The sequence below is a fragment of the Lepidochelys kempii genome, chromosome 2 (genome assembly GCF_965140285.1).
Source record: "Lepidochelys kempii isolate rLepKem1 chromosome 2, rLepKem1.hap1, whole genome shotgun sequence".
NCBI classification, from domain to species: domain Eukaryota; kingdom Metazoa; phylum Chordata; order Testudines; family Cheloniidae; genus Lepidochelys; species Lepidochelys kempii.
Window position 1 is genome coordinate 180,550,375 of NC_136381.1, and position 15,453 is coordinate 180,565,827.

The window sequence follows — 15,453 nt, forward strand, 5'->3', positions numbered from 1 at the left end:
TCATTATTTAGAATGGATAAACGAAATTGGATTTTTGATTGGGGAGAAGCTAACCCCTTTTTAAGTGTCACTAGCCTACTGTGTTAGAAAACTGATGCTTTGGATGCGTTCAGATAAAAGGGAATATATTTTTTTCCTTAAACCTTTGTCTACAGTAGGATTTTATAGACTGCTAATTCTCAATGAGAGCAGCTCACAGTGATAGCACTGATGGAAGTTGTAGTGTAGGAAAGTGTTACTGTACTCTACTCTGAGCGAGGTGTGATGGCTTGGTGATTTAAAAAAAAATGTCTGAGCCTTGTCTACGTTACAACTTCCACCGCCCATTGAGAATTTGGGGTCTGAAAATCTTGGTATAGACCCAGCCAGAGAAATGAACATGGCAGGAAGGTCAAAATAAAATCTCTCCCAGCACTACTTACGCACTGTGGTTCATTTTTTCTGTACAACTCTATATAATGTGGGCTGGCATTTATTTAGGCAAATATTTACCTACTCTGTCTATTTAGAATCCTAGAATATCAGGGTTGGAAGGGACCTCAGGAGGTCATCTAGTCCAACCCCCTGGTCAAAGCAGGACCAATCCCCAATTTTTGCCCCAGATCCCTAAATGGCCCCCTCAAGGATTGAACTCACAACCCTGGGTTTAGCAGGCCAATGCTCAAACCACTGAGCTATCCCTCCCCCCCATGTAGCCCCCAATGCCATAATATCTGAGTAGTTTTCAAGTACCTAGCCTGGAATTAGAAATAACATGAATTCCCCCCCCCCCCCATTCCAAGACTGCTGAAGAAATAGAGATCTTTATTTACTTGTGGGCGGGGGTGGGGTGGGGTGATGACAGAGAGAAAGAAAATATTATTGTGGGGAAAGCAAAATTGAAGAAATTAGTTTTGCATTTATGTTGTGGATGGAGACGTGATCTCTCTGAAGTAGCTAGAGCCAGTCTCATGAATTGCTCTGAATACTAGGAGAGAGACCATGTACTGGACCTTATTTAGTGACCCGTTTAATCACTTTGGTTTCAAGCAGGATACATCTTATTTATATTATTTTGTTGTTGAGCTGCATAGGGGTAGGGAGAGTTGGGGAAAATCGCTTTTAAAAAAAAAAAAAAGTCCCCCCTCCCCAAATATCAACCTATGGAACACTCTACGCTGCAGTAATTTGAAATGTTTTTGCTCTCTTCTACATTTTGGTGCTCTGTATTCTCATAAAAGAAATAGATAAAACGATAATATAATTATCTTCAATCAAACTGTTGCATTTTGCAGTTATAGGAACTCAGGATCACTGTTTTACCTCTTACCTCAGATTGGTTAATCACACGTTGCTGGATTTTTTTTTAAACTAATATAACATTTTAAAAAGTTAAAACAGTGTCTCAAAGTAAGAGATTAACAGATTCTGAAGTCAGAAGTGACCGTTGTGATTATTTAGGCCATAGAATTTACCAAAAAAAATTTCCGGTTTGAACTAGAGCATATCTTTTAGAAAAACATAAATGTGTCAACAGAATTTGGGTTTGCACTAGAGGCATCCCCAAGCTTGTTACAAAATACCAGGGTAAATACTGGTAGTACTGAGACTTTGGGACTCATCAAAAGGCCACTGAAGCTCAGTGGGAGTTTGACATCAATTTAGCTTTTGGTGAGGTGCAACATAGGCAAATGTGCTATTATATGTTTATATATATTATATTATACTTCACAGGCTGTCTTGGGCTATAGAATCTCTCTTAGAATCTCTCTTTTTTTAAAGAGGCTTATTGGACAGAAGATTGGCTTATCCCATACTCTTTCAAAAACTGTTACGAGATTCTTAGCTTCCTGCAGGCACCTTAGTTTAATTTAACATTTTATATGAGCTTAGCCAAAAGAAAATATCTTATCCCTTCTCTTTCTGCCAACTATGTGAGAAATGACTTGTGGTATAAATGAATTTGCAGACATCAGTGATGTAGTTTGACTTATTAACCCTTCAGCATCTTTGTTGGAGGGGGGTGCAAAACAGTGGTGGCAGAGCTCAGTGGCTGGTTCCAGTGGTTTGTCAGCATGTTCTTGTTCTAGAAAATGAAGAGCCTGTGGGATAACATTTAAATGCTGCAGATGTTTAATGATAGGTTTCAGCAATCTTACAAACTCCTCAGCTATGCAGCACAAGATTAGAGCCAGACATTACTGGCAGTTATTTATGTCTATTATGGTATATTTCAAAGAAATATTTAGAAATTGTCAATGGTAGCTAAATTCTGCAATACATGAAGTCATTCTTAAAATGGTTTAAATCTGTTTAAAACTTCATATAAAGAACATACATATTTCTATTTCTTGCTTTAACAATGGGTAGCTTGCATAATAAGGGGGAAATTGTGTATCTTAGCGTACATATGCACTGGAGAGGCATTCACACACTTACACAGACAAAGCATTGTTGCTGGTTTAATGTTGTATTCTATCCTGTGCGTGTTGCACCTTTTGTATGAGCTGATTGTAATTAGAGGGAATAAAACCTTTTGGATTTTCTCTTTCAGAATCGCAATGAAATTAAAAATGGAGCGATCCTTCGATTAACAACATCTCCAGTAAGTTACCATTCTGTTCGTTCTCCTTAAACTTTTTCAGTCTCCCATAATGATGGTTTGGTTGAGGTGATTACTATGAATTTTTTTCTTGTACTGAATTCATGGAAGGGACTGAGAATTAGTGGTTCTCTATGTTTTTGGGGTCTGTGATGCTCAAAATGGTGTAAAATGTTGCCCCAATGATCTACTGTATCCCACAGTCCAACTGCAATGGATTGTGGGATTTGGAGGGTTTTCACTCATCTGGAAGAGGGCCAGTGTTGCTGGGTGTGGGGCTTGTGGATTAGGGTTGGTGCTGCTGGGTACTTCTGTCTAACCTCTCTTCCCACCCCATTTGCACAGCACTCATCTCCAAGGTGGCACAGCTTCCAGTCTGTGAAGATGGCACCAACGCCTCCATCAGAGAAACTGTGTCTGCTGCAGAGTTCAGAGTTGGGAGGGAGGATGGAGGACAGGATGGGGAGAGGTCTACTATGTTTGCATTAAAGGCACGTAGTAGGGTTGGGATGACAGAAGGGGGAGAGAGAGGATGACTGAGTGAACTGCTCTTCCTTATCTCCTCCTCAGGTTCCTAGTGACGGTGAGATTTTGCATTTTTTATGCCACTCCCTCTCAGCTGGTGGGTGGGATTCACCAGATTCCTATCATGGCCCATTTCTGGGCTCTCAGCTATACTGCCACATATTGAAAGCCTCTGTTTATCTGCAGCATGGGTGTCAGCAATACAGCTCTCTCCATCTTCCCTCACCAATGCACTGTCTTGCTAAAACAGCTTACCTGCGTTTGTCTGGTCATGGTAGCCACGGCAGATTCAATGCAGTGTTCTGAAAATTTCAGTCCCCAGGCAAAGCAACTCCTTTAAACAATCTCAACTCTATTCTGGCGGGATCAAATCTAGGGATGAAAAAGGTCCTGCCCATTCAATCCTTGGCTTCAGATGAGGCTGCCAAAAGGGGTGCCAGTTACAAAGGAAGCTTTGTGATGTGAAGACCTGTCTATTAGGACTTGGACTGAGACCATTAATTCATTTCACATAGGCCATTGAACTGCTTAGCAACTTTCAGGTAAGGGAAATCTAGTCTGGATTCTAACCTGTAGTAAAGAAATGAAAAACTCTGTATCTTACTGATAATTCACCAAGTCATGCAGACCTCTCTGTTCACACCCACCCCACCCAACTTGATGTTTGCAGTCACCAGACACTGGGCATGCAAATAGCAAAGTTGAAGATATGTTGGAGTAGAAATAGAGAATGGAAGGGCACGGTAAGGACACAGTTAGACATCTGGAATTTTTGGGCAAGCGAATGGAACTTTATTCATTCCATGAGAGCATAACCTCTCATAAGGTGACCTGTCCAGCAGCAGTAAAAAGAGAGAAGGCAATAGGTGGTACTCTCTGTCACATGCCTTCTTTTTTTCATGCTCAATTCCAGAGTACCACATTCCCAAAGCTTAACAGCAGTTTAAGAGCAAGGCCCTCTCACAACCTGGCTTACTTCCAAGCTGTATCATGGCCTGCAACCCAGGACAACCTAATACCTAGGAAGCTACCTGGCCTCATAGGATGGCTCAGGCTTCCTGTGAATCTAACCCCCTTTCCTGGGATGCCTCAGGAAGAGGTGAGGTGGGGACTTATAGACTCATAGACTTTAAGGTCAGAAGGGACCATTATGATTATCTAGTCTGACCTCCTGCACAACGCAGGCCATGGAATCTCACCCACCAAGACTTCCTCAATACCTCCCAATCTCTGTGGTTTTCAGGGAATCAAGCACCAATCCATATCTATCCCACTGAAAAGGGGGACCTGACATCCCTGTTGCCTAAAATTGTAATCCTATAAAACCAAGCAAAATCTGTGTTGATGTGTCAGCAAAGAGTACCACACAAACCCTCTGCATAATTCCACAAAAAGTACGCGTGCCATCTACTCCATGTTGGAGCCATGGTACCTTCTAATTTCCAGCATTGATTTATTTATTTTTTACCTAATTCCAGTGTTTTATTCTCAAATGTTTACATTTTTTTAAAACTGTGGCTGTGGTTTGGGGGACCTTTTCAAAGGGTTGGGTGTTGCTAGTAAATGGCATTTTTGTGCTCTTTAAAATTTACAGATTAATGGTGCTTTCCATGTACGTATGCTAGAAGAAAATCTTTGTTCTCTAGGTACTACAATAATGGGCACTATATAAGTACCTAAGGTAGATAGAGCAGGAGTTTTCAATCTGTGGGCTTGGGACCTACACTGAGCCCCCGTTGTTTGCCTTGGGAAGCTGGATGGCCACATGTCTGTCCTTCCTCCTTGTTTCCAGCCGAGAACAACAGAACATGTGGAGGAGACACTGAAAAGCAAATATAAACTGTGTAATTCTGCAGAATGGACAAAACCCTTATGCTACATACAGCTAAAAATACACGAATGCTTTCAGAAACTTGCTTTAACATAACAGAATTATTAGCTGTCACCAGGATGGTGTGCTATTGTAAATGGAAAGGGAAGTCAGTCATTTAATAGAGGATGGGAAGGGTGAGATGCAAGTAAGTCCACAAGACTCAATTAGGATGTGGACATTCCATGAAAACATTTAAGAAGCCCCTATTTTAGAGAACATTCATCAAATATGTTTGACCTTGGGGCAAGTGAACTGGCCAAGAAGCTGTTACTCAGCTAAATGGAAGCATTTCTCCACTTGGGTTCATCAACACAATTTGTCTCTGAACTCCATTGGAATCCCTGATATCTTAGAGTATCTAGTTACCTGTAAGTCTTTGGATCTTGCGTTCAGTTCCCTGCAGGTTCATTTAGCAGCAATTGGCACTTTCCATCCTCCAGTGGATAACTGTATGATTTGACACACCCTGTCACAACTATATTTTTGAAGGGGATTCTCAGAACCTTTCCACCAGTGGTGAAGTTTGTATCTCAGTGGGATCTCAGTTTTGTTCTGTCATCTTTCACTAAGACTCCCTTTGAGTCTCAGACTACATGCTCTATGAGCTGTCTGTGCATGGAGGTGGCCTTTCTGATAGCTATAACATCGGCAACAAGAGTCAGTGAACTGGGAGTACTTATGGTTGGCCCACCTTCTATAAAGAAAAGGTATCGCTACACCTCCACACCAGAGCCATACCCAGGGTAGTTTTTATATTTCATGAGAGTCAAGTCATCCAATTACTTGTATTTTTTTCCTAAACCACATGCCTTGGAAGAAGAGAGAAGACTGCATTCTCTGGACGTCCAGAGGGCTTTGGCCTTTTATCTGCAAAGAACAAAGAAGTTTAGAAGACACCTAAACTATTTGTTTCCACAGCAGAATGATCAAGAGGTCAATATATATCCACACAGAGATTTTCTAAATGGATCTTGGGTTGGGTCACCTTTTGTTACCAACTAGTTGGCATCTTCCCAACCATCCCCAAAGGGATAAAGGCTCATTCCATTGAGGGGTCAAGCTACTTCAGCTGCATCTCTGAGAGACATACTCAGACTAGAATATGTAGGGCAGCTACTTGGTGCTCTTTGCATACTTTCATAAAACATTATACCATGGTACAGTCTCAACTGTGGATACAGCTGTGGGGACAGCAGTGCTACATTCAGCTATCACTTCTGTTTCCCTGCACCCACCCACAGTTTGTCTACTCCTTGTTAATTTCTCACATCCGGAATACACATTACAACCATCACTCAAAGAAGAAATGGAGGTTACTTAACTGTAAGTGGAAGTTCTTTGAGATGTGTGGTCCCTATCTATATTCCACTACCCTCCCTCTGTCCCCTCTGCTGTGGATTGGGTATGCTGCAGTAAGAATGGGAAACTGGAGAGATGTTGGCCAGCACCAGCCTGCAACAAGTGCAGTAATTGTAAAACATACTTCACAGAGCTCTTTTGTGGATTGTTTGTGCAGGGCTTAAGTTTTAATTGCTAAGTATTATTATAAAAATTGTAACCAGTTGCCCATGCAGCCTTCAATTGAATTTCGTTGCTTAGTTGGAGTAAAATGCCAATTGGTCTTAAGTGGTTTGTTGGATTTAGTTTGCATATAATGCAGATTATATAGCATGTCCAATCATCCACTGTTTTCTGGAGTATGATTGTGGATGAAATTGCAGCCTAAACACAGAATTTCCTTGCTTTGATTGGTTTAAATACTCTAGATTAACCCTTAATGGTCTGTACCCATCGTTATTCTAGGGGGATTAGACATTCTGATTTTGTTTACACCAGTGGGAATGATGTGATTAATTTTTCTGCATAGCAAGCTGAAATGTGTACACAATCTTGTATTTCGTGATATGTTTCTTAAATTATGTTGTAAAGGACAAAGAGTAAAATCCTGTCCCTATTGAAGTCAATTGGTGTTTTGCCATTATTATTTGTATTACTTTAGTGCTTAGGAGTCCCAGTCATGAACCAGGATCCCATTGTGCTAGGCACTGTACAGAACAAAGAGAGTCCCTGCCCTGAAGAACTTAATCATTGAGAGTTTTGCTGTTGAAGCCGGTAGGGTCAGGATTTCACCCAGAGTGCATCAATGTTTGAGAATGTCTGGATTCAGAATTTCTGCAACCTCCTTCCCAGGCTGACGCTCTTCCTCTTCCCTAAGTTTGTGTTTTAATTGTTTGCAAAGTTTAAAGATACGAGGGCTGAAGTATTCTCCTATGCCAGGAGTACTTAGGCAGTGTACAGTGATGGGTTTATCTATAGCAGTCAGTGGAACCCTTCCTAGGAGTTCCTAACCTTCAAAGGGTTGAGGAGTTTTCTATGCAAATTCCTACCTTGGACTTAGATCATTTCTTTTTTATTGTAAAACTGACAGTCCTGTCAAGCTGTCTCTACTTCAGACAGTGCAGCCTATCCTGGCTGTCCTTTCAACAAGACTAGACAGATATTTTAGGTTTCTTGGAGGCCTTTTGAAATACTCCAGCTTTGACAGAGTGCATTTCACAAGCTTCCTGTTCTCCTCCTCTGCCTCTTCCTCTTCTAAGCTGGAGAGCATTTAATACAACCCTTACTTTATTGGAACAGCAGTGTTCTGGCTAATTCCCCTCATCATATTTCTCAAAAGGGGTTTATTTTTTATTCCTACCTGGATCATATTTTAATAAGAACAGACATGTGGCAGCCAGCTCTACTGTTCTTTAATGAGCGATGCTCTCTACTGTCCATCCACTGATGAATTATAAATCATTAAAAGAGCACCCTGGTAACCACTCAGCATGCATCATCTGGGTGTCATTTTAATACATTGTTCAGCAAGACTGTACATGCTGTAAGAGCACATATGAGCACTATGGCAACAAGAATTGGAGATTTTTGAGGGCTTCGTGTTGTTCAGTGCAACAATATTTTCATCCATGTGGCACATAATGCCAATAGCCAACATTACATATTTGGCCAGGTGCCACATGAGACAATTACCAATATTTCTGTTAAGAAAAATATTTCTTTACTCTCTAAACAAGATCTGATCTGCCAATACCAGTTCTTCTCTCTTCTGATGGCAAAAAGAATGCAGGTTTCTGGATGCACAGACTTGCAGGGGGTTGCTTTACATACCATAGGCGCCACTGCCTAGAAACTTTGACCTTTGGCCTGTTAAGCTTTGTCCACATTCATTGTTCAGGAAATCTTTTGCTGTTGCACTACAGTTAGTGTAGCATTAACATTGGTGTAGGCAAATGTAGTTGAGGAGATGACTAAGTTCCCATCTACACAGCCAAAAGTGAGTTTAACTACTATTATATCATAGCTAGGTTACATCATGGTTTGGCTAGCCTGTGTAGAATGGACCAAACTATATTGCACAAATGTTATAGAACTGTTACAGCCATGGGTGAAATCTTTACCCCACTGTAGTCAGTGGCAAAACTTGGCCTTTACAAGGCTGCAGCAAATTTCTGTAACTGTTTTAGGTCCTATCCACACAGGCAAGATCAAACTGCCATAAAAAAACATGGTCAGGACATTATCAAGTTACCATGTGATCCCCCAACACAGCAGTTTTGCAGTGTAGATGGACTATTAGCCTAGATCTCCGCTCTTACTAAAGCATAGTTACGACAACATCTAGCCCCATTCACGCAACCAACCATCCTGTTTTGTAACTGTCTTTAATGATCATTGTCAAATTTGTTGGTTATATCTCTGTAGATGGGACCGTAACATTCTAGTTTGTGACTTTTCTTCGTGCAGCAGTAGTGAAGGTCTTCTAAATAGATTTTGAGTGTGGTTTGTTTCAGTAACATGTTTAATGATGTCTTTGAAACCATTTTCAAAGTGAGTTCAGCTGAGCTGATGTAGTACTTTTGAAGACCCTCCAAAATGTCCAGTCTAGAGTGGGTAACAACTCATAGAAGTTAAATTTGTTCTGAGAAATAATATTTTGCAAAATCTCCATGCCAGCAGCTAGCCATCCTTCCCAGATGTAACAGTCATGGAGACTGAAGGCTTATCTACATTATGGGAGTTACTGTGGCATAGCTCGACACAGCGTGCTGTAGATATCATAATAAGTCAATCTAAGCTACGTTGACTCCAGCTACATTATTCACGTAGCTGGAGTTACGTAACTTAGGTCGAGTTAAACCCATAGTGTAGACCTGCCCTAAGTTGACGTAAGTTTTAGGTGTAGACCTGGCCTGGGGAGAGAAGGAAAATCTCAATGAAAGATTGTTTGGGGAGGTAGGAGATGACTGTTGAATTTTTGTTTGAAATAATAATGGCTTTTCAATAGATGCTGTAGGATAATGTGTCCTCCCTTTAGAAAGAAAATTGTGCTCCTATTGGCAAAACTTATTTTCTTTCGTAGAGGCCTTACGAGTGTGTGTGTGTGTGTGTGTGTGTGTGTGTGTGAAAAACAGTGTTGTGACTAATGTGGAAGTTGGGAGAGCTGGGGTCTGTACTTGTCTCTGTCATAGGCTTCATGCATGGCTTTCAGCAAATCACTTAACCTCTGTGTGCCTTAATTTACTCATCTGTAAAATGGAGGAAAATGATCCTTTCTTACCTCCTGGGAGGGTGGGGGGGGGAAAGGGGATGTTGGGAGGCTTAATTTATTAATGTTTATCAAGCATTCTGAAATCGATAAATAGAGGGTTATATATAAAGTACATATTGGTTTTCATTATTTCCAATCTCTCCTGTTCAAAAATATTCACTTATACATTCCATTCTGGATATTCACAGCACCTACTGAAAAGCCATTGTCCTTGCAGGTGTAGAATAATTATTATATAGCAAAGAAATTGTCATCCAGAACAAATTCAGCTTTCCCTAGTGTAAATATAATATCAGAGAGTGACTGTGCCAGAGTGAATTAATGGTAAGGGAGAGTGTACCTCCCTTACCATTAATTCAGTTTCCTAATGGTCTGCTGCTTCAGATTCACACTTAATTCAATGCACATAAGAGTGTTGTAGGAACTGAATTTTACAAGCATCTGAGTACAGCAGGAAAGGCTGTATCAATAACAGAAAGATTGGTTAGCTGTTAGCTGAAGATTTTGGACATTGTATCCTGGTAATTGTTATTCTGGGAGCATTGACTGAAAATGTGAAATTAATGTATTTTAAAGTATTTGCTTAACTATGCAAAACAGATTTACATGGCTTCTGGACAATTTAATTTAAAAAAATCCCTTTAGCTCTTTACTTTTTCTGTTCCTGTCAGATTTCACATTATTTCTCATCAGAGAGCTAAACATTGATGGGTAGGATATTTTTAATATGTGATTCAGTTGAGTGAATAAGATGATGTATGTGTGATAACATCATATAGTTTAGGAGGAAATCATTCCCATGTTCTTTGGAAATACAAATACTATGGATATAAAACTGAGAAAAAGAAAAAGGGGTAGGGAAAGGAGCGGAAGAAACAGAAATCAGTACCATGTGCGCTCTGCATAGGATCTGGAGTAAGATGATATATTTTTGTTTAAGGGTGATGGAATAGTGCGTTGAATGGAATAAATGTAGATTTGAAAAAAACTATCATTGTCCTAATTATAAAGAAACTACATTTATGTACTTGGCTTTTGGGGGTAGTTTTATTGTTTGGGTCACACTTCATATTAAGGGTACATAAGCTTTTTGGGCCATGGACTGTCTTTTTTTATTTTGTTTTGTGGTGTTTTTTTTTTTTTTTTTTTTTTTTACAGTGCCCAGTATAAAGGGATACCGGTCTAGGACTGGTCTCTTGGGTGCTACCGCGATACAAATAATAATCCGTTCCGTTCAGAGAAATTTGGGGCCCCAGTACATCATTTGCACATTTCATTTATAACTAAGGGTTTGAGGAGGTTTTTTTAATGTGTTTTTTTTTTCTCTTTTGTCTCTGGTGAGGCTCAAAATGCACAGCAGCTTCATGAGAGGATCCAATCTTCTAGTATGGACGCCAAGTTAGAAGCACTGAAAGACTTAGCCAGTTACTCACGGGATGTTACGTTTGCCCAGGAATTTATAAATCTAGATGGTATCTCTCTCCTAACGCAGATGGTTGAAAGTGGCACAGAGTAAGTATTTTACTTGAACTGTAACGTTTGTTTTCACCACTTTTTTGTGTGTCTCTCTCTCGTACACACTATTTTAGCTTGAAATATTGGTAAACACTTCTCACTTTCTAAAACTAAATGAACATAAGAAAATGAAAAGCAGTATCTGAACAGTCCTCTGCTACTAAAACAATATCTGTGCAATCACATGAAACCTTGTAAAAATATGTTGTTTTCCCAGAGGGAAAAAGAAATCTTAGGAAGTCACAAGTCACTTCTGTGCCACAAAGCCCAGGAATCAACATGGTCTTCATTGCCCCGAAATAACAAGCTTCATTTGTTAAACTTTTGATCCCAAGATTCCTGTTAAATAGTGACAACTAATAACTGTTTTTTTAAATTTATACTTTTTGATACAATGTAAAAAAAATCCACTTCCTTTTGCTTTCTTTAATTTTATGTTTTTAATTTTAGTTTCATTTTTGATGGGATTTTCAAAGATTTTTACAAGTCAATAGGATTTAGGTACCTGACTCCCTTTCACTCTTTTTGAAAATGTCAGCCATTTTTACCAGTGTGAAGTGGCCTTATCCTGTTCCATTAAAGTAACCGAGAGTTCTGTTGTTCACTTCAATGGGCATAGGATTGAGGCAGTTGTTGGAAGTTTGTGCAAAATAGACCCCCCCCCCCCCACCAGTTGGTGCATCACACTATTAAGTAATACTTTAATAGTTTCTGTTTGCAACGGCTTTTGAGATCCTTGGATGAAAGGTGCTGTTTACAGATAGTGATTTGCTATCACTCTATCAGATACCATGAAGGGCACCTATGTGGATATTTTAGATTACTGCTTGCAATCCAGGTAGTGATACAAAGGGTTTGATTCTGCACTCCCTCACAACACTTTTACACTGGCATAAGGACTTGTCTGTATTAGAGATTTAGGCACTGATGTACATGCAGTAGAACAAAACCAAGGCTGATCTAGACACACAAGTTGTACTGGCTTAATTAAAATAACTTTTCAATAATTTTTTGTTAAATTGGCTAATATTGCTTCAGCATTTGTTGGTTAAAGACCAAATTAAGGTAAATCAATATAAGCCAGGTTTAAATTAATTAGTGTCCTCACATACTCCTAGTTAAATAAGTTCAAGTGTGTGTATATGCAGTCTCTAAGGTGCCACAAGTACTCCTGTTCTATATGCAGGCTGTATGCAATGTTGTTGCAGCTGTGCTGGTCCCAGGATATTAGAGAGAGAGGTGGGTGAGGTAATATCTTTTATTGGACCAAGTTCTGTTGGTGAGAGAGTCAAGCTTTCAAGCAGCTCTGTGTAATCTTGAAAGCAGAAGTTGGCCCAATTAAAGATATTACCTCATCCACCTTGCCTCTGTATGTAGGCTGGGCATTTGTGTAGATCTACTACACCGATATAAAAAGTGTCTTCCATTGACAGGGCTTTCAAACAGGTATAAGCTGCACTAGTACAAGCTGCTCTTTTGCTGGTGCATCATGTCTGCACTAGAGGTTTGCAACAGGGTAGCTATATCAGGGCATGTACACTGGTGCAAAAATATCCAGTGTAGGCAAACCCTAAAACTGGTGTGCCAGAGCAGAGAATCAGGACCAAAGACTTTCCAATGGATTCACATGTTGATGACTTATAACTGCTCACTATATTCTTCCTCCTTGTTTAGCTCATCAGAGCCTCTGCAATTTGCAGTGGTGACTGGAGTGATTGCAGTCTGATTTTGTTTTTAAAGTTTGGTTAGGTGAGAGTAATTATGGAGCAAGGACATCTGCACTGCACAGTGCATCTTGTTCAAGTTTTATACTGTGTCCTTTTATTCAGTAAATCCTCGGTAAGCTCATGCCTAATAGCCAGAAGGATAGAAAACTTAATTTAGAGTTTTGGTGAAAATGGAAAGGGCAAATTCTGAACCTAACACACACATGCACTCTTTCTCCTGGGCTCTCTTACGCTCTGCTGTTCTGCTTTAATCTTGACTGTCTTGATCTTCATTGTGAGTCTGATGATTGGTCTTCACTGCAGAGTTAACTTGAGTTACATGTTCTTGAGTTAGCCTAGCTTGAGTGAGAGCAGCCTCAATTCAAAACCACACTTCAGGTGCCATGTCCATGCTAGTGCAGCACTCAGTTGCGTGTGGCGCTAAGACTTCTCGGAATACGTTCCCAGTGAATTGTGGGAGACCTTGTTTGGGGGAAGTATGGGAAGGCATTGGAGGACTGGGGTTGCTCAAGTAAAGCTCGTTTGCGTCCACACTATAGCATGGTTGTGCTAGCAGCTGATGAGTTATGCTAACTTGAGCTTTAGACTATATCCCCTGGTGGATCAGCCAGCTCTAGTTTAAAGCACCACCATATTAGAGTTAGTGATTTGTGTGTGGATGAGACTCAAGTTAGAGGCAACGCTCAAGTTATACCTCTAGCTAGCTTTGGGCTAGTCTACACTGGCAACGTTAAAGCTCTGCAGCGCTTTAACGTGGCTTGTGTGGTCACGGCAGAGCGCTGGGAGAGAGCTCTCCCAGTGCTCTAAAAAACCCCACCTCCAGAAGGGATGTAGCGGCTCCTACCGCTGGTGCACTGTCTACACTGGCACTTTACAGCGCTGAAACTTGCTGCGCTCAGGGGGGTGTTTTTTCACACCCCTAAGCGAGAAAGTTGCAGCGCTGTAAATTGCCAGTATAGACAAGCCCATCTGTGGTGAAGAAAAAGCCCTTGTTAACCTTCAGCGGACAGGCACAGTGAAGCTCTGAAGTTTATGCCACATTTGCCAGTGAGGAATCCAGCTCCGTATTTACAGCTGGCTTGTTTGTCCCTCATTCCATTCCTTCAGTGATAGTTATGATTCCCCGTTTTACTGACTAGGACAGTGTTTCCAAACTCTTCTGGCCACGGAACACCTGGTATATATTTATGGAACACTTATTATTTTGTAGTTGTTTGGTTTTCAATAAAAAATGTGCCGTTTATACTCAAATATATTTTATTTTATAAAACAAAGCAAAAATACAAATTTTAAAATAACTTGAACTAACAATTTCTAACTGGAAAGCGCATATAAAGTAGTAGAAAAATCAAGGGCAAGACCCTTTTTTTTTTTTTTTAATTACGATTCTTTCACGGAACACCTATTCACATCATGCGGAACATTAGTGTTCCACGGAACACAGTTTGGAAAACGCTGGACTAGGATATCCCTGGATTTTCCAGGTAGCTGTACGTGTCTTGCTACTAATCTGGTGTAATTAAAATAAAAATCATTGACAGGAGTTATCAGTGTCTCCCACTTACATCCCAGCTTGTTCTTTACACTGCATGTATACAGTGCATTGGTTCAAGAAAATTAAAATGACCATTTTGCTACATACTCTCTAGTGAATGGAGACTGGATAGTAAACATTCAGGAGAGTTTTGTAAATTCCTATTTTTTTTTTTTTTTTTTTTAATTTCATACTGTATAGTTATGTATTTCTGCCAAGATCTCCTACCTGACCACTACACCATTTGGAATAAAAGGGCCGTAGGAGCTGTGTGCGCTGAGATTAAAATATTGTAGCTAGCAGCGGTCTGATCATAGTGTGGACAGGGCCCTAATGAAGCTGCAAGTGTGTCTGGTCAATACCAATATTTTTCTTAGTAGCTGTGGAGTGGTAGCAAGTCTAGAAACTGCTTGCGTCCATCTCACTCAGGTTGATTGATGCAGCTGGCACAATGCTTATGCTCCAGTAAGAATGCTCAGCTTGCTTCTCTTTCAGGCTTTCTGAGTATGCTGTATTTTTATTTTTACTAACCAAAATCAAGAAATTGGAAAGCGTTCTTGTATTTGCTTTGAGATGCAGCTGGACTATAAAAGTGGGTACTTCAGAGCCCCCAAAACAAGTAAATGCTGATTACCAACACTAGGCATCCTGGTGTCGAGTCATCTCTGGGACTTCGGGTCTTTATACACAAAAAGGACTGCACACATGCATGCACAAGAAGTGACTTCAGACTCTTCATACGCTAGAGAAAGTTATTGGGGTTTTTTAAAATGAGCTGTTTCCATCTAGTACGTAGCATTTCTTAATAGGTTTATTACTATATTATCTTGCACAAGAAACCCAGGTTGTGCTTGGCCACAGAGGTATGTGCAGGTAGTTTTCCTGATCCTGATGCACAGGAATTGACATACAGGGTCAAGAGACTACTTGTTACTGTTCGCCCTCAGGGAAAAGAACACTGAAAAGAGGGAAGGGAGGAAGCAAGACGTTCAACAATTTCCTGCCCCCGCCCGGCTCTGAGCTGCCCTAATGGCTGGTGCAAAATGTGCACCCCTATACTTGGGAAACAGAAGCAGAATTGTCTGAAAG

The 15,453-nt window shown here is 40.4% G+C and overlaps 1 protein-coding gene across 1 annotated transcript in view; it reads left to right on the forward strand.

The window, feature by feature from the left end:
• Positions 1 to 15,453, forward strand: part of ELMO1 (engulfment and cell motility 1) — a 413,972-nt gene that overhangs the window by 115,025 nt on the left and 283,494 nt on the right. The window contains exons 5-6 of the mRNA XM_073332875.2: positions 2,534 to 2,584; positions 10,931 to 11,100. Coding sequence (XP_073188976.1) covers positions 2,534 to 2,584; positions 10,931 to 11,100 — 221 coding nt within the window. The remainder of the gene's footprint in view (positions 1 to 2,533; positions 2,585 to 10,930; positions 11,101 to 15,453) is intronic.